The sequence below is a fragment of the Marmota marmota genome, unplaced genomic scaffold (genome assembly GCF_001458135.2).
Source record: "Marmota marmota marmota unplaced genomic scaffold, marMar, whole genome shotgun sequence".
Classification (NCBI taxonomy): domain Eukaryota; kingdom Metazoa; phylum Chordata; class Mammalia; order Rodentia; family Sciuridae; genus Marmota; species Marmota marmota.
In genome coordinates, this window is record NW_025999977.1 from 53,564,502 (window position 1) to 53,585,900 (window position 21,399).

The 21,399-nt window shown below is 40.1% G+C and overlaps 1 protein-coding gene across 1 annotated transcript; it reads left to right on the forward strand.

Moving 5' to 3' along the window:
* Positions 1 to 322: 322 nt before the first annotated feature.
* Positions 323 to 21,108, forward strand: Pdia6 (protein disulfide isomerase family A member 6). The gene is made up of 13 exons (XM_048804820.1): positions 323 to 359; positions 5,858 to 5,999; positions 9,249 to 9,306; positions 9,935 to 10,061; positions 12,898 to 13,004; positions 14,457 to 14,587; positions 14,905 to 15,019; positions 15,495 to 15,635; positions 16,341 to 16,425; positions 16,538 to 16,610; positions 17,604 to 17,762; positions 19,845 to 19,941; positions 20,638 to 21,108. The coding sequence occupies exons 1-13, from the start codon at positions 338 to 340 to the stop codon at positions 20,704 to 20,706; spliced, it is 1,326 nt and encodes a 441-aa protein (XP_048660777.1). The 5' UTR covers positions 323 to 337; the 3' UTR covers positions 20,707 to 21,108.
* Positions 21,109 to 21,399: the final 291 nt, after the last annotated feature.

The window sequence follows — 21,399 nt, forward strand, 5'->3', positions numbered from 1 at the left end:
ACCTCCCGCGCGGCTCGCGGTTCTGAAGCCGAGGTCCGCGCGGCTGCCGTGCGCGGGGAGCGGAGCTGACGACGCAGGAGCGCTTTCAGGGGGTTGGACCTCTGAGCCGCGCGGCGGAGCCCAGGCTCCCGAATTATGTAAAGGTCCGTTTTAGCCTCGACCGGGCGCGAAGTCGAGGGTCCCGGTCGTCGCCCAGGCGCCCTGACGGTGCCTGCCCAGCTCGGGATCCAGCCCTTCCTAGCCAGGCGACCGCAGCGAGTCACTGGACTGCTCTGGGCCGGGGCTTTTCCAACCGTGTCCACCTTTTAGGGTTGGCAGTAGTACCCCACGAGTGTTAATGAGTTTGAACAATCTAAAGAGTAAGATTTTAAAAACTTGCCGTATTAACTGTCGAGAGAGTAGATGAGGGAAAAGATTTTGGGTTCCCACGAGCGAATTCAGACTAGAAATTCTGATTCTGTTAGTTAATTCATTATTTTAGTAAACGCAGTCAGCCTTTGGAGGGCCCTTTGGTTTCTGATAGTGGGCTGCTTCGGGACCATATACTCTTGCCCTCAGATGGGGGGCAAAGCTGGTCCTGGTGTGAATTTGTACCGCCCTGAGTGCTGGGGAGGAGTGGGAGGCCTCGGCTGCAGAGCCATCCGCTCACAGATTCTCCACACTCACACTTTTCGATCTCCGATGCTGTTCATTATCACTGAGTTGATTGGCCATGTGAATTTTAGAAACAGCATCACTGAACTACTTTGTCATCTTAAATGAGCTCATTATTTTTGTTTTTAGGGAGGACTGGAGGGGAGCAGTTATTGGCTACTTTTATGCTGTGAGTTTTTACGTGTTCACCGTAATGTGTTTGACTTCTTTGTAACCCCATCAGGTTAAGTAGTACGTGTCCTTTTAAGTAGCTTAGGCCTCGACCTTTTACCATTGGATAGCCATGTATAGAGGGGAAACTTAAAATTTAAAGGCAAACAAAACTTCATCACCATTACCAAGGAAAAAAATAATCCAAGACCATATTATGCTGAGTGTCAGTAGTTTGATTGTCTTTGTGTTGAAAAAAATCCCACATGCCTTTGGTGACTCCAGCCTGCAGAGGAGAGTAGGTTGCTTATGGCTGTCCCTGATTGCCATGAGAAGTGGAATAAGGTATTTCTCCTGCTGTGGTCTACCTAGTGATGCTCCAGGGGAAAACACCACTACATTCTCAGGTCCTTTGGTCCAGAGAAATTTGGGTTGCTTACCCCTGTTCTATCTCATTCTAATTATGTGACTGCAGCAAGTTATACTTTCTATGTCTCCGTTTACCAATCTACAAAATGGACAGTATGGTACACACCACATAGAGTTTTTCACTGAATTAATATAAGTAAAATGTTGACAGCATTACTGGTATACAACAATATAAATGTTATTGCTATTTTTGTCTCATAAAAAAAGTAAAGAACCTAGTTTCTGGATGGTAGGTAGTTGGTCAGCTGTCAAAATGTTAGCCATACTTACTGATCTCCCTTGCAAAAATTCCTCTTAAGGAAACAGTAATATTTTGGGGGGTGGGGAGTTTAACAGTTTTCAGCGTTGAGCTACTAATAGTGAAAACTTACAGTAGTAGATAGGCAGCATGGTTATACCACTGTAGTTGCATGTGTAGTCCATAATTATGGAGTAGAATTCCATGGGGAATTAGCCAGGGCCAGTCTTCATTTTACCCTTATTTAGAGTTAGAACTCTCTCTGCTTGATTTACTTGCTTTGTAAATACATCAAATTCTACTAAAACTTTTTTGTAAACAAAGGAGATTATTTGGAACTAGGTATTGAACTCAGTGGTGCTTCATCACTGAGCTACATCCCACCCCTTTTTATTTTTTATTTTGAGACAGGATCTCCCTAAGTTACTGAGGCTGTTCTGGAACTTGGGATTCTCCTGCCTCAGCCTCCAATCACTGGGATTACAGGTGTTCACCACTATACCTGGCACAAAGATTGCTAAGTAGCACTTCATAGAAATATAACATAAACTTTGTATGTAATCCAATTTTAAGTTTTCTTGTAGCCACTTTTTTTTTTTTTTTTTGAAAGAGGAAACAAAACAGGTAAATTAGTTTTCATGCAGGCATGTGCCACATAAAGATGCTTCAGTTAGTGGTGGATCACATCAAGGGTGGTGGTCCCATGGGGTTACACCACCTAATGAAGTCCTAGCTATTGTAGCTTGTATAAATTTGTTCTGTGATATTTGCACAATGGTGACACATTTTAGTATGGTGGCACATTCCAGCTACTCTGGAGACCCAGGCAGGGGGGTCATAAGTTTGAGGCCAGTCTGGGCAATATAGCAACTTATTTCCTATGTAATTGTTTCAAAATAAAATTTAGAAAAGGGCTAGGGATGTAGCTCAGTAGTAGAGCACTTGCCTAGGATGTACAAGTCCCTGGGTTCGGTCCCCAGCACCAGAAAAAAAAATAAATAAATGATGTGTTTCTCAGAAAGCATCCAGTCATTAAGCAACACATACTTTTATTTACCCAGTATTTTTCCCCCGCCAAGTCTTTGAAATGTAGTGTGCTATTTTTACGCTTAGAACACATCTCCATGTGGGGTAGCCATGTGTGGCTAATGGTACCATTTTGGATAGCACAGTCTTTGAGGGAATCTCACTGGTTGATTTGATCTCCAAACACCCTCAACCTTGCCCACCTCTTAAAATAGGTGAGAAAGTCATCCTGTGAAAGTCTCCTCCATCACTGACGGGGTTCCTTGTCTCCCCCTGGACGTTCAGGTGTTCCCTCTTAAGCCTCCCCACTTAACATTTTTTTCCTTTCATGCTCAAATCACTTCCATCTTTAAAAAGAAACCCTCCTTTTACCCCACACTTGCTTGCTCTCCCCTGCTCATTGTAATGAAATGTTTCAAGATCATCTATATTTTTCTTTCCAACTCATTCCCTCCTACTCTCTCCAGTCCTCTGCGGACTGGCTGCTGATTTTCACTACTCCCTCACACCTGCAGGTGCCCCTGACTTGGTTGTCATTAAACCCAGTTGGCCCTTTCTGTCTTCCTGTGTTATCTCCCGGTAGCATTCATTACTGTTGCCCACTCTGTATTTCTCTTGGTTTAGGGGCTATGGCTTTTGATGAGTAAAGTCTGCAGTTTTATTTCATAAGTTCTTACAGCATTAACTGTATCATTCAAATACAATATTCTTGAATAATATAATTGTTATTCATGCCCAGGCCTACTAAACTGTTTTATCTTGAGCACAAAAAGACAGCATGGTTTAATGGGAAAACTTGGAAATTGGAGTCCGAGAGCTGTTTTGCCACTTACTATGTTGCATGACCCCAGGTGGGCATTCTCCTCTTCCTCTCTGTTTATTTGCAAAATGAGCATAATTCCTGCTTTCTAGTAGTAATGCTGTGAAAAAATCAAGTGTTTTAATATATGTGAAGTGATGTGGAAGATTTAGCCACATGAAAATCAACACTAGTATATACTCCTTCCAGAAGACATTAACCATTGGGATTCTGAAAAGTTCTATTTGAAATCTTCCAATTTCTGTTAGGAAGTAAGCATATGAAAACATGACTGAGATGCCATAACCACACTACTTCAAACTACAGGCCAGTATCACTTAATATGCTGAGTCAACAGAGTAAAAGAAAGAAAGAAATGCTGAAAAGATGGGAATAGACGTTTTTGTTAAATTTTTCTATTTGTTTTAATTAGTTATACATGACAGTAGAATGCACTTATGCACTTTGATATATCATACATAGATAGGATATAATTTCCCATTTTTCTGAGTGCACATGTTGCAGATTCATATTGGTCATGCAGTCACATATAGACATATAGTAATAATGTCTGTTTCATTCTACTATCTTTCCTATCCCCACATCCCCTCCCCTCCCCTCCCATCATTTCCCTCTACCTAATCTAAGGTAACGCTACTCTTCTGTAGTCCTGTCCCCCACCCCTCCATGCCTTATTGTGAATTAGCATCCACATATTAGAGAAAACATTTGGCCTTTGGTTTTGTGGAATTGGCCTATTTTGGTTAGCATGGTATTCTCTTAACTCCAACCATTTACTGGCAAATGCCATAATTTTACTCTTCTTTAAAGCCTAGTGATATTCCATTGAGTATTTCTTTATCCATTCATATTGAGGGACACCTAGGTTGGTTTCATAGTCTAGCTGTTGTGAATTGAGCTGCTATAAACATTGATATGGCTGTGTCACTATAGTATGCTGATTTTAAGTCCTATGGGTATAAGTCAAGAAGTGGGATAGTCTAATGGTGATTCCATTCCCAATTTCTGAGGAATCTCCATACTGCTTTTCATAGTGATTGCACCAATTTGCAGTCCTACCAGCAATGTATGAGTGAGCTTTTTTCACCATATCCTTGCCAACATTTATTGTTGCCTGTATTGGTACAGAATAGAGGACACAGAGACAAACCCACATAAATATGGTTATCATACTAGACAAAGGTGCCAAAAACATTCACTGGGGAAAAGATAGCCTCTTCAACAAATGGTACTGGCCAATCTGGAAATCCATATGTAGCAAAATGAAATTAATCCTCTATCTCTCACCCTGCACAAAAATCAACTCAAAGTGGATCAAAGATTCAGGCACTAGAACAGAGACCCTGCACCTAAAAAAAGAAAAAATAGGCCCAAATCTGTACCACGTCAGCCTAACAAGACTCCTAAATGCAAGAAGTAAAATCAAGAGTTAATAAATGGGACAGATTCAAATTAAAAAGCTTTTTCACAGCAAAGGAAACAATAAAGTGAGGAGAGATCCTACAGATTGGGAAAAATTTTCACCACTTTCTCCTCTGATAAAGCATTAATCTCTAGGATATTATATAAAGAACTTAACACCAAAAAAAAAAAAAAAATCAATGGGCTAAGGAACTGAACAGACACTTCACAGAAGAAGAAGAACAATCAACAAAACTTAAATGGTGGTGAAACTTTAGTATTGCCAGTTCAAAAACTAAAGTTCTTAATATATTAGTAAGTCAGTTCAGAATGTTTTCCTGTATAATTGTTAAAAATTGCATTTCAGCTCCCAGAGTAGCCAACAAAAATATACTTGATCCACACTGTTGCTAAACTGTGCTATTAATAAGAAACCAGTATTCTCCCTTTTACATCTTTCACATGAAAATGCTAAGCTCATTCAAGAGTGCTAAACATTTTTCTGAAAAAGTAGAGACAAAAATATTTGCAGTAGGCGCAGTGACGCATGCGTATAATTCCACTGGCTTGGGAGGCTAAGGCAAGAGGGTCACAAGTTCAAAGCCAGCCTTAGCAACTTAGTGAGCCCTTGTCTCAAAAAATAAAAAGGACCAGAGATGTGGCTCACTGGCCAAGCACCCCACAGTCATTAGTGGGAGAGATGATTCTTTTTCACTTCAAAAAATTTAAAAAGTAGGGTGCTAATACTGCAGGTGAATAACATGAGGGATAAATGCTGTGTGGATTATGCAAGGTCATGCAGCTAGAGGTGATTTCCTAATGTAGGTCCATGCCCATAGAGTGGTAACAATAGTCATAGGATGGTTGTAAAGGAATGAAAGTTAATTTGTGGAGTGCACTAAAAATGGTGCTTAAAGTTTTTTCCATTGAAGTTCAAGAAATGTGAATGGAGACTCTCCTTTCACTTCTTTCTCAGCGCAACCCATGGGAGTGAAGTCCAGAGACTCCAGTGACAGTAGGGAGGGCAGAGGGCAGTGTTGAGCCCAGGCCATATTCTGTGAGAAGGGCCTGGGTGGGTTGGAGAGGTCTCTGGTGGCTGTGAACCGTGCCCCATTGGTGTGCTTTTGTCTTTATTCTAGGTCTGGTGAGCTGTACCTTCTTTCTAGCAGTGAATGGTCTGTATTCCTCCAGCGACGATGTCATTGAATTAACTCCATCTAATTTCAACAGAGAAGTTATTCAGAGTAACAGTTTGTGGCTTGTAGAATTCTATGCTCCATGGTAAGTGCAACAAAATGGTGTTATTTACGGTGCTTTACACATTGGTAAAAATTCTGTATAAGTGCCTGGTTTTATTCTGACGTCTAGTTTATATAAATTATTGCTTGCTTAAAAGAAGAAGAGAGGGGAAAAGGGAGACTGCAATGTTGAGTCTGTTAAAGGCCCTAGAGTTGAGTCAGTTAAAAAAAAAATGGGTGGGGAGGTTGAGTAGATAATCGTTATAAAAAATAAGAAAGGAAAAATTCTTAATTTAAAGAAAATCTGTCCTTATAAGGAAGCTAGTAAGATAAGGGTGGAAGGGAAACTAATTTTATGAAGAAAGAATCTTGAGCAAAGGGAAAAATAAGTGATGGATTCCTTTTTGTCTCTTGAAGAAGATTGTTTTCTGAATATGTAATTAGAAAATCTGGTTTAATTTAAAAATTCTTTCTTGGGCTGGGGATGTGGCTCAAGCGGTAGCGCGCTCGCCTGGCATGCGTGCGGCCCGGGTTCGATCCTCAGCACCACATACAAACAAAGATGTTGTGTCCGCCAAAAACTAAAAAATAAATATTAAAATTCTCTCTCTTCTCTCTCTCTCTCTCTCTCTCTCTCTCTCTCTCTTAAAAAAAAAAATCTTTCTTGCCTTATATTCATTACTGGAAAAGCCCTGTGATGATATAATTATTGTTGAACAAATGGTACATAATTGTATGTGGTCAGAATACAATATTGCACCAATGGTATTGTTTATGTGTTTAATGCCAAAAAAAAGAATAGAGGCAGATCAATGAAAACTGCAAAATATGCATGAGACAATCGCTGCTGTAAAGCAGCAGGCCACACGAGGGGGAGACGCAAGCCCTGCCACTGCATGTCTGTGAAGATGAACTGTACAGTGAGCTGACGCCCAGAGGGACCTTCACAAATGTGAACAGTGCCTTGAAGCTTGAGGAAGGCATAGCAAAGGAAATTATTACTATCAAATTCTCATAACTTGATGAAAAGTTTTTTTCTGTATTACTTTAATTTTTTCCTTTGGTAGACCATGAAACTGAGTTTGGGAAGCTCAACACTGATTCTCATGAAGTACTTTACTGATGGTTCAGTGTAGCAAATTGAGATAAAATTTTGCTGCCATATTGTGAATTATATTTGTCTTAATGCCTTATTTTATTTATTTAGGTACCAGGGATTAAATTCAGGAGCACTTAACCACTGAGCTACATCCCCAGCTCTTTTTTTTTTTTTGTATTTTATTTAGAGACAGGGTCTCACTGAGTTGCTTAGGGCCTTGCTAAGTTGTTGAAGCTGGCTTTGAACTCACAGTCCTCCTGCCTTAGCCTCCAAGCTGCTGGGATTACAGGCTTGTGCCATCATGTCTGGCCTGCCTTTGCTATATTTTAAAGGCTTCTTTCTTTTTGTTTGTTAAATATAAATGCTAATTTCAATATGGTTATCTTGTATAAATAGTAATTGTATAAACTGCTATGTTGTTTAAAACTTCTATGTAATTTTTGCAAGTTCAACTTTTTAATCATTTGTGTCATGGGTAGTTTATTTTGTTTCTGATAACTGCAATACAAGAGAACATTATTATAAAATTATACCAGACAGCCTAATTGAGAAGGCAGGATTTGGGGTTGTAGGTGTAGCCCAGTGGTAGAGTGCTTGCCTAGCACCACAAAAAATAATAAAGTTGCACTTGAGAAGGCAGAATCTGGATCTGGTGGATTATTATTGATATTACACTGATGAAGTTTTACCGCATACTGTTCTAAATACGAAAAATGTCTAATTAGAGCAGTTTGGTGTTTGGACTTCTTTGGCAGACTGGTGAAGGATTCCAAAGGATTCCTTCATAAAATAAAGACTTTACATGTGTATCCTATGGGATTGCAAAGGAAAACTAAAATGTTGAAACATGGTTCTCAGAATATTGAAATAAATCTTGACATGGTAATGTAGTACAGATAGAGAATCCCTTATCCAAAATGCTTGAAACCAGAAGTATTTGAGAGAGAGAAATTTTTTTTTAATATTTACTTTTTAGTATTTGGCAGACGCAACATCTTTGTCTGTATGTGGTGCTGAGGATCGAACCCGGGCCGCACGCATGCCAGGCGAGCGCACTACCGCTTGAGCCACATCCCCAGCCCAAAACCAGAAGTATTTGAAATCTTGGAGTTTTTCAGGTTTTAGAATATTTGTTTAGATTTTACTAGTTGAGCTTCCCTAATCCATAAATCTAAAATTTTGGAGTTTGTGTCAGTGCTCAAAAGTTTTTAGGTTTTGGGATTTTGAAATTGGGGATTAGAGATGCTCAACCTGTACTTCTTTACTAGGACAGTAAATCTGAGCTGTGGTTTTTATTAGTGACAGAGTCATAGTACTCATTGGCTTTGGAATGATATTTACATTCACAATTGAAGGAAATACTCAGTTTCACTTACAGGTTAGTAAAAAATAGATATTTATTTATATAGTGCATTGATTTGTCTGCATATTGCCTAACATTTAAATTGAAGAGGTATTTGCTCTTATAGTCTCTGGTTTGAGTCCTCTTTTCTTATATAATCTGAAGTCTAAGCCCTGTGAAAATTTGACTTCTATATTCTGAATATCTCATCTGAGCAACAAAACATACTGTATATAAATATGTAAAAGCAGCATTTCAAATATATTTCAAATATTAGGGCTGAGATTAGGCCCCTGTAAAGTTATACTGTGTAGTGATTAAGAATGCGGTATCTAACTGGATATAATGATATCTGCCTATAATTCCAACTATTTGGGACCTGAGACAGAATGATCACAAGTTCAAGGCCAGCCTCAGCAACTTAGTGAGGTCTTGTTGCAAAATGAAAAGTAAAAAAGACTGGGAATGCTGCTTAGTGATAGATCGTGCCTCTGGGTTCAACCCTGAGTACCACAAAAATAAATAAATGAGGAGGATTGGATCAGGGAGTGTCAAGCTTTAAGAGGTGTAAGATGAGTGGCTTTATTTAAATTCCTGATTTATTGGATCTCTTTTATTAGGATGATATGAAAAATGATTTTTGTAAGTATCATAAGTATTGAAATGTTCTTTAGTGAATTATAAGACATTTCATTACTTGTGACCATCACTGATTCTGTTTTATTAGTGCTAGTCCTCCTCTCCAGCTCCCACCCTGAGTGCATCTTACTCAATAAGACCATTGATGGATGTTGTATGAATTATAGATCAAAGACTTTAACTGTCACCCTATTTGTGTTTTCACTCTAAAGGTGTGGTCATTGCCAAAGATTGACACCAGAATGGAAGAAAGCAGCAACTGCATTAAAAGTAAGTTTCAAGCCAGGTATGGTGGCACATGTCTGTAATCCCAGCAACTCAGAAGGCTGAGAGGAGGATCACAAGTTCAAAGCCCATCTCACTAACTTAGCAAGGACCTAAGCAACTTAGCAAGACCCTGTCTTAAAATAAAAAAAGGACTTGGGATGTAGCTCAGTGGTTAGGAACCCCTGGTTTCAATTGCTAGTACCAAAAAAATAAATAAATAAATTTCTGAGATGCCCACGCTCACCTGTGTGTGTCTAGGTGTACAGATAAGTTTAATGCACAATAGGAAGCTGATTTTCACATCAGAGTTTAAAACACTGGTTCTGCTGCCAGAATCACGTGTGGGGGGTGTAGAAACACACATTTTAGTTTTTATGTCTGTGTTCATTCTGTTTCCCAGGTAATGCATATCATTAATGCTGGCCAGACTAATTCTGGGGGCTACAGAGTTACCTCCCTGAGCTGGGCTTGGATTCGTCCTTCCTGCCATTTAGGTCTCTCGTCTGGTGTTCAGTGCTACAACACTCAGTGACCGTATTTGTCAGCCTCACCCAGCCCTTTACCTGTGTGTGTGAGTCAGATGATGCTCTAGTTGAAAGAAAAACAGATTAGTTCTTTTCTGTTTCCACAGGATGTTGTAAAAGTTGGTGCAGTTGATGCAGATAAACATCAGTCCCTAGGAGGACAGTATGGCGTTCAAGGATTTCCTACCATCAAGATTTTTGGATCCAACAAAAACAGACCAGAAGATTATCAGGGTAAATACCTTTTCTCACTACTCCATTCCCCTGTAAGTGAGAACCTGGGATTCTATAACTTGTCAGCCCTACTACCACAAGTTTCTCAACCTCTTTGTTCCCAAGTTTTCTTATCTATAAATGGTGTAGAGAGATTCCTACCCCCTCTGTGGGGGTTCTGAACATTTAAGGTGTCATGCAGGTAAGCTTTTAAATTATGTGTTTTATTCAGTTGGTTGTTGGTTTTGTTTTGTTTTTTTTCTATTATGATAAAAAGATCTAAAAAGAACAAATTTTAGAGGAGGAAGAGTTTATTTAGGGGCTCATGGTTTCAGAGATCTCAACCCATAGATGGTAGGCTCCATTCCTCAGGGCTCAAGATGAGGCAGAACATTATGGGGGAAGAGGGTGGTGGAGGGAAGCTGCTTACATGATATCAGGAAGCAGAGAAGCTCCACTCACCTGATACAAAGTATATACCCCAAAGGCACGTCCCCAGTGACATACTGACTCCAGCCACACCCTATCTGCTTTCAGCCACCACTCAGTTAATCCCACCAGGAGATTAATTCACCAAAATTGGGTTAAGGTTCTCATAACCCAATCATTTCTCCCTAAACCTTCTTGCATTGTCTCAAACATGAGCTTTGGAGGACACCTGATGTGGTAGAGTGGTCACAGCATGTACACGGCTCTGTGATACATCTCCAGTACCATTGAAAGAAAGAAAGAAGATCACAGATTATTATATTTAAGATCATCAGAATTATTAGGTTGGTCCCAGGTTCGTGGTTTTAATGAAAGTATTGGACATAATGTATTTAAAGCTTAAATTGTGGCTGATTTGATTTAAAAATCCTTTCAAAGATTTGCTCACATGGGACATAAAGTGGCTAAGCTTGTCTGCTACCATAGTTTTACTTTGTGTGAGCATAATGTGCCTGTAGAGCTGAGTAGGAGAGCCAGCATCACAGTAAAACAGAGTCATTGTGATCCCTGCTGTCCACCTAGCAGAACAGGGAGGCCAGGCATGCAGAATCTGAGAGTACTAGCTCAGAAGGCTTAGCCCTGCCTTGCATGACTGCTGGCCTTGCCACACTTGGGCCTGAAGCTAAATAGGACTTACTCCCTTTGAGCTTGCTCCTTATCTGTAAAATGAAAATCCTATTTTAAGCTGTGAGAAGTTTGATTGAAGTAGTACATAAAAAGCATAGGAGACAAATAGCTGGTGGATATCAGTGTAGTTGGTACATCTCCAATCTGAAGGTTAGAATCCTTGGAGATAAGGTCTTAGACACAGGATTTCTTCTAGACTCTTCAGCTCCAAATCTCAATAAAATGATCAGTTTCATATTTCTGAATAATAAGCATATGTTTTGGAATAATAATTTGTTAAGTTTGGCTATTTTGAATAAAATGTTTAGAGCATTCTACTTGCTGCTATTTTTGTAAATAAGATTTTTCATAACACACTGCTGTTCTTTATATATTATTATTCATGGCTGCTTTTACAGCAGGACCGAGGGGTTGTGGTGAAGATACTTATGTCTGGCCCCTTAGAGAATCTGCAGCTGCTCACCTATTGTGGAGAACACCTCCCTTTCCTTAGTCTAGTTCTGGGATTTGGCATATTCCAGATGAAGGATTGGGGAAGGGGCCCTGGTTCAGGTGGTGGAGCTGTCTGAAGTAGGTGAGGGGTGGAAGGCTGTGGTTGTGGTGAGTCTAGCCCTTCTTTATGAAGGTATGAAGGAACCGACTAGGTAGCTGCAACCCAGCGAGCACTACACTACCTAAGCCTCTGGAGTGTCACTGTAGGTGGTCCCTTTTCCTCCCTCTATTTGCAAGGGGTACATTCCAAGACACCCAGTGGATGCCTGCAACCATAGAGCATACTGGGTTTTCCTACACATTCGTGCCTTGATTTATAAATTAGGCACAGTGAGCATTTAACAATAATCACCAATAATAGAATAAAGCAGTTACAATATACAGTAGTAAAACTTACGTAAATGAGGTCTCCCCACTTGAAAGAGGCAAGACAAATATTTTCCTACTATTTGATCACAGTTAACTGAAGCCATTGAAAGTAAAGATGTGGATAAGTGGCTACTGTACTTTATTTTCTTTCTGATGTGAGTTCTGAGGTGTTCTCACATGTTTTTATCTCTTCCTGGGCAGTTTGATTAGAATGCTAAAGAAAAGGAAAAAAAGAAACTTTATGAAGAGATTATATTAGAGCTTCAGGCCTTTGAGCTCTGAAGATGGTCTCAAAGCGTTTGTAATCTCTACCCTTCTGGGCCAGTTAATAGCCCTTCACTCCTGAGCACATAGTTCTGGGCAAACTTCTAAGAGCTATTGTTATTTTGTCTCATTGAGTTTTAACAGTGGTCTTTAGTTCTTATAGTAAGTGCAACACAACAGCTGGCTTTTAAGCAGATGGGGAAAAAAGAGGACTCTAGTTACTTGGTTTCAAAGGCACCTTATGTCTTACCTTTTCCACACTTTTATAGAATAGTTTTTTCTCTATCTGGCAATTTTCCTGCTTTCCTAACTAGATTACATTTCTTATTTATCTGTGTACACATTAGTTGTTCAGTAGACATTTGTAGACGGTAGTTACAAGTGACCAAACGGACTTCTTGTATACATTAATAGCCTAAAGCGAAGGATGAAAAATTGGCTTTCCAAGTCTGAAGTGTAGTCGGTGCTGAGCATGTTCTGGGAGAAAGGTTTGGCATAAATACTTGTGTAGTTTGAGCCTTTTGCCATCAGGTGGAGGTCTTGAGACAGTGATTGAGAGACACTTCCAGGAGGCTGGGCTGAGGATTGCCTGACTCTCTCCTTTGCTGTCCTGCAGGTGGCAGAACTGGTGAAGCCATTGTGGATGCTGCCCTCAGTGCTCTGCGCCAGCTTGTGAAGGATCGTCTCGGGGGAAAGAGTGGTGGATATAGTTCTGGAAAACAAGTAAGACTGCATAATGTCAGTTTTTAATATGTGTCATGATTCTGTAGCCTCAGTGTGGACTTCTTGTAGAAGGTAGATTTTTCTCCCCTAATATTTTAAAATCAGAGAACTGTCCACTAAAAAATAATAGGGAGCTAGGCACAGTGGCAATCTCCTGTAATCCCAGTGGCTCGGAAGGCTGTGCTTAGGCAGGTGAATTGAAAGCCAGCCTCAGTAAAAGTAAGCAATTCAGTGAGACCCTGTCTCTAAATAAAATACAAAATAGGGCTAGGGGTCTACCTCAGTGGTCGAGTGCCCCTGAGTTCAATCCTTGGTATTCCCCAAAAAATATATAATAGGGGATTGGGTCAGCTGATCTTGGAGGGAGCCATCCCCCAGACTGCTCATTTGGACTCCTTAAAATCACCAGTCTTGCCATAAATCCAGTCACTAAGAATGAGGTCCCATGATGGTATCATAGGCCCAGGGATGAAATGGGAGAATTTGGACTGCAGAGGAAGAATAAGCTTTAAGCCAAGGGAGCCGACTCTGGAATCTCCTGGCTGTCACCATTCAGGGGGGAAAGGGATACCAGCTCCTCTCCAGATTGCCTGTGGGCAAACACAATGAAATCTGTGTGAGTTCTTGACCAGTATCTGTGGCATTCCACCTGAAATCCATGGAAAAGTCTACATGAAAGAATTGGAAAGAAGAGGAAGAACTAAGACATTCTTGTTTTAGAGATTATTGTTTTAGATGCCCTTGTATGAAATATGAAGCTTTCCATTTAGAAGACCAATAAAACTAGCTTCTTTATACAGATTGAGAACTACTCAAAGATTCTAAGATCTTGCCTTTTATTTCAGACTTAGACGTTTAAGGAGCACAGTAGCCTGGCAACAGAAAATAACAGCGTTGCTGGCTGCTGCTTAAGTTAAGTGCCAAAAAAAATTCTTGGAAGGGAAAAAAGAAAGAAAGAAACAGGAGGTCTGGCAGTGTGGCTTAATGGTATAGTACCTGCCTCATCTGTATGAAGTCATGGGTTCCTTTCCAAGACCACCAAGAAAAAAGAAAGGAAAATGTTCTTTTTAGCTTTCTTGAATGATAGTAACTTTACATATGAAATATAGTGAATTTTAGTCATGTAGAATGTCCTGGGCCAAAGCGGCAACTATGCTTAAGTCTGAGCAAGAACAGTGTTCTTGTGGTTATGTGGACCATCTTGAGGTTTGTCTTTATAAAAATACAGCAGGTGAAAGAGTTTGAGTACAGATTACACGTTACACTGAATGTATTCATAATTATTTGAAAATGAAGACTTTACCAAGCAAAACTAATAATAAGGAATACCCCCAATTTGAATAACAACTCTAAAACTGTTACAATGTAAAGCTGTCATCATGTATATTTATTTAGAATAGGAATGATGTTCTTTTGGGCCAGGTTATAATTAGACAATGTCAAAAATTACAGGGCAGAAGTGATAGTTCAAGTAAGAAGGATGTGATTGAGCTGACAGACGACAGCTTTGATAAGAATGTCCTTGACAGTGAAGATGTGTGGATGGTTGAGTTTTATGCCCCTTGGTGTGGACACTGCAAGAAGTAAGTACTTCCCTGGAGCTGTCTGTCCGGCACCATGCTTTCAGTGCATTCTCCCCCTGCTCACTTTGAAGGAGGTGAACTAGAGAGCAGATAATCTCTGAGCTCTCCAGGAAAACTTGGACTCTAGATGAGTGTTTAGCATTGACATCAGTGTCCAGGGTGGGCAGTGAAGGGCTGGGAAGCAGTTGTGAAGGCTAGCATCATTTCTTTTGTGAAGCTCCACAAGATGTTACAGGGATTGGGCAGAAAGGCACTGATCAGTCAAAGTACCTTTGCTGTGAGTTAAAAGCACTTCTAAGATGCAAATTTTTCTACAGCTTAGAGCCTGAGTGGGCTGCTGCAGCCACAGAAGTAAAGGAGCAAACCAAAGGAAAAGTGAAGCTGGCGGCTGTGGACGCCACTGTGAATCAGGTGCTAGCCAGCCGATACGGCGTAAGTGCATAAGGCTCGTTGATTTATTATTTCAGGCCTCCCCACAGGCTGGGAGTGGAGATGTCGAACCATTTTGTAATGAACAGACTTAAGTCCCATTATTACCCTAACTCTTGAGCCTGGCACTCCTGGGGTTGGGGTTCTTCATACCACTTGAACTGAATGAAGCCTAATGGACAACTTCAGCTGCCCCTGCTTTTTCAAGTTGTGTACCTGGCTTTTGGAAGTTAGTCTGTCTGTTTTAGAGCATGTAGACTGTCTTAATCAAATATCAAAGGCTTGAATAAGGTTTGGCTGAACCTTGCAGTCAGATTATTAAAACTCCATAATTGACAGCACTCTTGAGCCTTCCATCTGACATTGATGCAGACTGGGGAATATTTTTGTTACAGTAAATGATATCTTAGAAACCATTAAGATTGCTTGGGTTTATTTGTTTGTTTTTTAATTAAATTTAATTTGATTTTAAAAATAGATTAGAGGATTTCCTACAATCAAGATATTTCAGAAAGACGAGTCTCCCGTGGATTATGATGGAGGGCGGACAAGGTCTGACATAGTGTCCCGGGCCCTTGATTTGTTTTCTGATAACGCCCCACCTCCTGAGCTGCTTGAGGTAAACTACTTGATCCATTGGTAGTAAGGAAAGATTTTCCAGTCTGATAATAAGGAATATTAAAGCAGAAATGACATGGGCTTTTTTTGTTTGTTTTAGGTCTGTTCAATTTAAGCTTTTTTTACTTCCTTTTAAAAATATTCTAAAGTAGTTTTGAACTTCGAAATGGAAAAAAAAATCTGGTAAATTTTGCTTCTTTTTGTAACTTTCAGGATTAAAATAATTGCACTGTGAGCAAAAACATACATTAGTTTCTTAAAAATAGAGTTAATTCAGTTATTTTTATGCTTAAAACAATAGCCAACATTTATTGAGTACCTAATCACAGAAGGGGCACTACGTAATGCTTTTAGGTAGATTTTTCTCCTTTAACTTTCACATGAATGCTGAGAAGTAGATACTGTTTGTATCTCTTTTACATATAGGGAAACCGAGGCATGGAGCCTCAAGCTTATGAAAATATAGTCCATGTGGGTATAATCTGTTTAAATGAGTGAGTATTCATTGTGATTTCAGATCTGTATGCAGTAGGTGCTCCAGAAATCTTGTATATTGGGTTATTGGTGTTTCTATACAAGGAAGCATTATTTGGGAGGAGTCTCCTCGTCTCTAATGGAAGTGCCAATGCTAAGCCTTTGTTTTCATGCTTACGTGGTGTTGTGTTGTGCAGCCTTCCAACTGTCCCTTGTCTTCTGGGTCCTACAGATAATCAACGAGGACATTGCCAAGAGTACGTGTGAGGAGCACCAGCTCTGCGTTGTGGCTGTGCTGCCCCACATCCTCGACACAGGTGAGCCGAGAGAAGCTGCTTCCCATTGACTGTCCTGTGCCAGGGAGAACACTTTGTAAATGGCTCAGTCTTATTTTTTTACCTTTAACATTATTTTGTTCATTAAAATCAGGAGCTTCAGGGAGAAATTCTTACTTGGAAGTTCTTCTCAAGTTGGCAGACAAATACAAGAAGAAAATGTGGGGGTGAGTTATGCAGCTTCCCAATGTGTGTTGGTAGATAGGGAGTGTGGGACTTCCTGAAAGTGGTGCCCTCTGTGTTTTCTAGGATGTGCTCCTCTCTTTCCTACTGTGTGTTTTATTTAAGATAGAAAAATAATTGGCATTTAGGAGGGGGGAAGTCAAAGAGCTCTTGACTCACAGCATATATTTTATTTTTATCATATTTTAACTCCAATGGTGACTGGAGTTCTAGGTTATTAACAAGCAAAAATTAGCAATGTAGCTGAATTGTAGTACTGCCTTCAAAGACTAAATAAAGAAGAATACAGGAATAGGGATGTACTCAGTGGGAGCCCTTGCCAGGGAAGGAATGAGAGAAGGAGGGAGTTTCCTTATCCACCTTTTGTGGGGTTGGTTTTGGTTTGGCTTGGTTTGGTTTTTGGTACTGGGGTTTGAACCCAGAGGTGCTTTACCACTGAGCTACGTCCCTAGGCCTTTTTATTTTATAAAATAGGGTCTTACTAAGTTGTCCATGTTGGCCTTGAACTTGCAATCCTGCTTCAGCCTCCCAAGTTGTTAGGATTACAGGCATGTACCATCATGCCCAACTTCCTTACCCACTTCTGAGTGGGGGGGTAGATCTAAGCAGATTTACAACAAAGTATGTCTCTGTCTTCCCGTTTCTCTTCTTGCTCCTCATCCTTAGTATCTATTGTTTCCCCCAGGTATCTAGTGCCCTCTGCTGTCCCTCTCACAATGACTTTGCCTCTCCTCCATTTGTTCAGCATACATGTCATACACACCAAATGCAGGAGTATGTACTATAACACAAATGATATTGGTGGGATTCAAGTAAAAATGGGAAATTCATACAGTTTTGTGGACATTATGGGGACTGGGACAAAAAGAGTCTTAAAATACAGCCATCCACTCCGGGGACTTTATTAAGATCTACTAGCTAGACTTCTAACTGATTTAAAAGACATCTTTGCCCTAAAAGCCCATGTGCTTTTCTAGGTGGCTGTGGACAGAAGCTGGAGCCCAGAGTGAACTTGAGAACGCACTGGGTATTGGAGGGTTTGGATACCCTGCCATGGCAGCCATCAATGCACGCAAGATGAAATTTGCGCTTCTAAAAGGGTCTTTCAGTGAGCAAGGCATTAATGAATTTCTCAGGTAATTTCTTATTTCCTTAGTTGTTTATTGTTTGATCTATTTGGTTCTATTGTGGTTTTTCATTTTAAACTAGGTATGTATAAACCAGCAATAAATGGAATTATTTTTTATTCAAACTTACAATTCTGTGTTCCTAAAGTAGAGCTTTTAAATTGGTTTCCTATGCTTTATTCTCTTTTCTTGGAAATACTCTACATAGTGTGCATAGTCATCCTCAGGCCTCCTTGTTGCCCTTCTGTGCACCTGGCCTTGGGTTCATTCCAGTTCTCATAAAGCTACAGGCAGCCCTGTCTCACCCATTCCCACCCTAGTGTGCTTTGTACTGCTGACCTCAGGTGATGTGGTTTCCATTTCTGGTTTTCATTTGTTTTGGAATGAGTTACTTGAAAATGGGTGTGCTTACTTAAGTCACTCCCTCATTGTGCAGACAACATGCATTCTCAAGTCACAGCCATTTATAGAACTGACTCTCCTCTGCTATGCAACTTATGCTAAAACTGCCTTGATCGTGTTTAGGCAAATATGAAGCCTTGCCCAAAGAGATTTTGTTTACCAATTCTTTTTTTTTGTTGTTGTTGTTGTTGTTTACCAATTCTTGCTTCCTTTTTTGTTCATTTCTCAGCCACTATATGAAAAAAATGACATAAGTTTTATACACATGCACACACCCCACCTCCTTATTTATTTTAATGGGATACTAGTACTACCTCTTATAGGACTCCTATATAGACTTTGGTAACTATATAGTTACCAGAAAAAGTGCCAGGGACAGAGTACACATCTACATGTAGCTGTTATTTTTAAAATCTTAGAGTATTACATCCATCATGATTTGAATAATGGGAAGAAGGAGTTACATTAGAGGGTTTGTTGTAAATCTGCTTGTTTAGAAATTATTAGAAATAAAGCGGAAGGTAGGTGTATGTGAGAAGCAATAAACATGACATCAAAGTGGACATTTTAGGGCATCTTTTTAGTTTGCATTTGCCCTAAGCATTGTAACAAATGGAACTCAAGGTATTACATTTTTCCTCTTTTTTTTTTTCCTTAATTTTTTTTTGAGTTATTATGGAAAAATTCAATCATTGCAAAAGCAGAGAAACTAAAGGTCTTTTTTTCTACTTGTTTTCAACTTCAACAGCTAGCAACTAAAGCCTTATATTATCATCTGCTTCTACCAACAATATTTTAAAGCAAGTCCCCTCCTGTCAGCTGTAAAATATTTTATCATGTACTGCTAAATGACAGCTTTCAAAGACAGTCATAGTATTATTATCGTACCTTAAACAACTAAATGATTTGAACTGTCAGTCATCTTAATTTTATGGTTTATTTCATTTCCAAATGAAACTATACATTCTTGCCAGTTAATGGGGTGTTTTCATACAAAGTTTAGGGACTGCTTAAGTTTGTGATTTGTCAGAGTTCTGTTTATTCAGTTGTAAAGTCGGGATTTTCAGAATTTGAATACAGCTAAATCTTGTTGCTGTTACTTCATCAAGTTAATTTCACTGCTGTTGCCTTGAGTTTCTGTGGGTTGTTGGATGGTCTCTATGTATCTGCACTGACAGTATTTTGAGCTCTGGTTTTCCAGTGGCCAGATTACAAGAAGCCTATGGTATTTTTCAAGTGCAAATGCTCACGCCTCACTGCTAAACAGATATGTACACCAGCTCTCTGCCAGCCCTAGCCTTGGGTTTGCTAAAACCACTCACCTCACTAGTGAGTTGACATGCTCTATACAGTTCACAGTCTTAGAAAACAACATTCACTGGTAGCCAGTGTTCTAAATCAACCTGGGTATGTTGTATGTACTTTTATTAAGGCTGCACAGCTTCTAGGTTTTTAAGAACTGTCTGATGCCTGGCTTTAGCAGATGCAAAGGCCTCAGGAGCATCCTTTCTGGCTCTGTGGTCCTTGACTGGAAAATAATACTGTTCACCAGCTGCCTTTCAGGAACATACGATAGCAAGAAATGCCTCGCACACACAGGGGACATGTCATTCCTCTGCTCATCCTTTTGGACAGTTCATTGATCAGTAGTCCATCATAAATGCGTGTATTCTGGTCTTTTTCCCCAAGGGAGCTGTCTTTTGGGCGTGGCTCCACAGCACCAGTGGGAGGTGGTGCCTTTCCTGCTATCACTGTAAGAGAGCCCTGGGATGGCAGGGACGGTGAGGTAAGTGCTGGTCAAGGCCAAGCTGCCCAGTTGAAAAAGTCCCATTTTCTTTCCTGAGGCTTGTGTGTTTCTGTGGCCAGACCCTGGGCTGGGAGCTCCTAGTGTTCTGAGTCCTGTACCTCTCCAGAGGCTCTTTCCCTAAAGATGCTCTTGCCTATCACATGAAAGAGCTGCACAGCCTTTTGGGTTGTCACCAGTGACCATTTATTAGGCTGTCTGGTTATTCAATTAGCGCAAAAAAAAAAGTTTTTTTATGTTTCACTGATCGCCTTAAATTCCCATAGAGACACAAGCAGCAGCTTACCAAATAGTAGGCAGTTTGGATCTATGTAAATCTGGGTAAGCTTGACAAATGTCCACCTTAAAGTCTAGTGGTAAGGCCGCTTTCCTTATTGTTCCCCCTAAGGTGAACACATGACCTGGAATTCATATATTTTGTCTCTGAGAAATGAAAAACAATTCTTCAAATTCACATTTCTATACAATTCTGTCCCTAGTACCCTCCCCTGGCTTCCCAGTTCTCAGCGTTTACATCTCTATGATAATGGGCACAGAGGAAAAGGAAGAGCTGGCCAAGGGGACACGAGCCTGCCATCTGGGGACCTCTAGAACTTAGTTTGTTCCTTGTTACAAGAGAGGGAGGACTGTCGGGGGGGTCTCCACCTGCAGCTCTGACCATGGCTTTCTGTCTCCCAGCTTCCTGTGGAGGATGACATTGACCTCAGCGATGTGGAGCTTGATGACTTGGAGAAAGACGAATTGTGAGAGCCACAGCCCAGGCTTCAGATCATTTTCTTTTCTTGAGAGTGAACAGATTTTTCCAGCAGTGAAGAAACATTCTTTACAATCCGACTAATCTACCAGGGGCCTTTTTAACCAGGAAGTAATACTTGATTGGTCATTTGAAAGCACTGCGACAGTAAGCTTTTGCATCTCAAGAAAACTTTGAAAAATTCTATGAATTGTTGTAGCCAGTGAATTGGATTGTATTCTCACATAATATTTTGAAGAAAACTGGGCTGTAGAAACATTTCCCTCCCCCTGATGGCTGCTTGAATGTTCTTGGAGGTTGTTTCTTATATATAGGTTTTTTTAAATGTGATTCCTCATTTGAATATCAATGGCTTTTTCCATTAAAGAATAAAATGATATTTTGGACAATGCCAATACATGTATGAAATTAGTGTCCACATCATACAGAGTCAGATGTTCAGCAGTAAATTAATGTCATGAACTGATGACCCTGGCTCCTTCTCCCCATGAACCTTTTTTAAAACGGAAAACAAGACCTCTTTGACTCAAATGCTGCCTTGGGATGCCCACAATGCAGAGTGCACAAGGGAACTTGCTTGTCAGATGAGATCTGCTTCTCCTGCTCCCAAATTTGTCTTTGGGCTGTCACCAGTGACCATTTATTAGGATACCTGGTTATACAGTTAGCTCAAGGTATTTTATGTT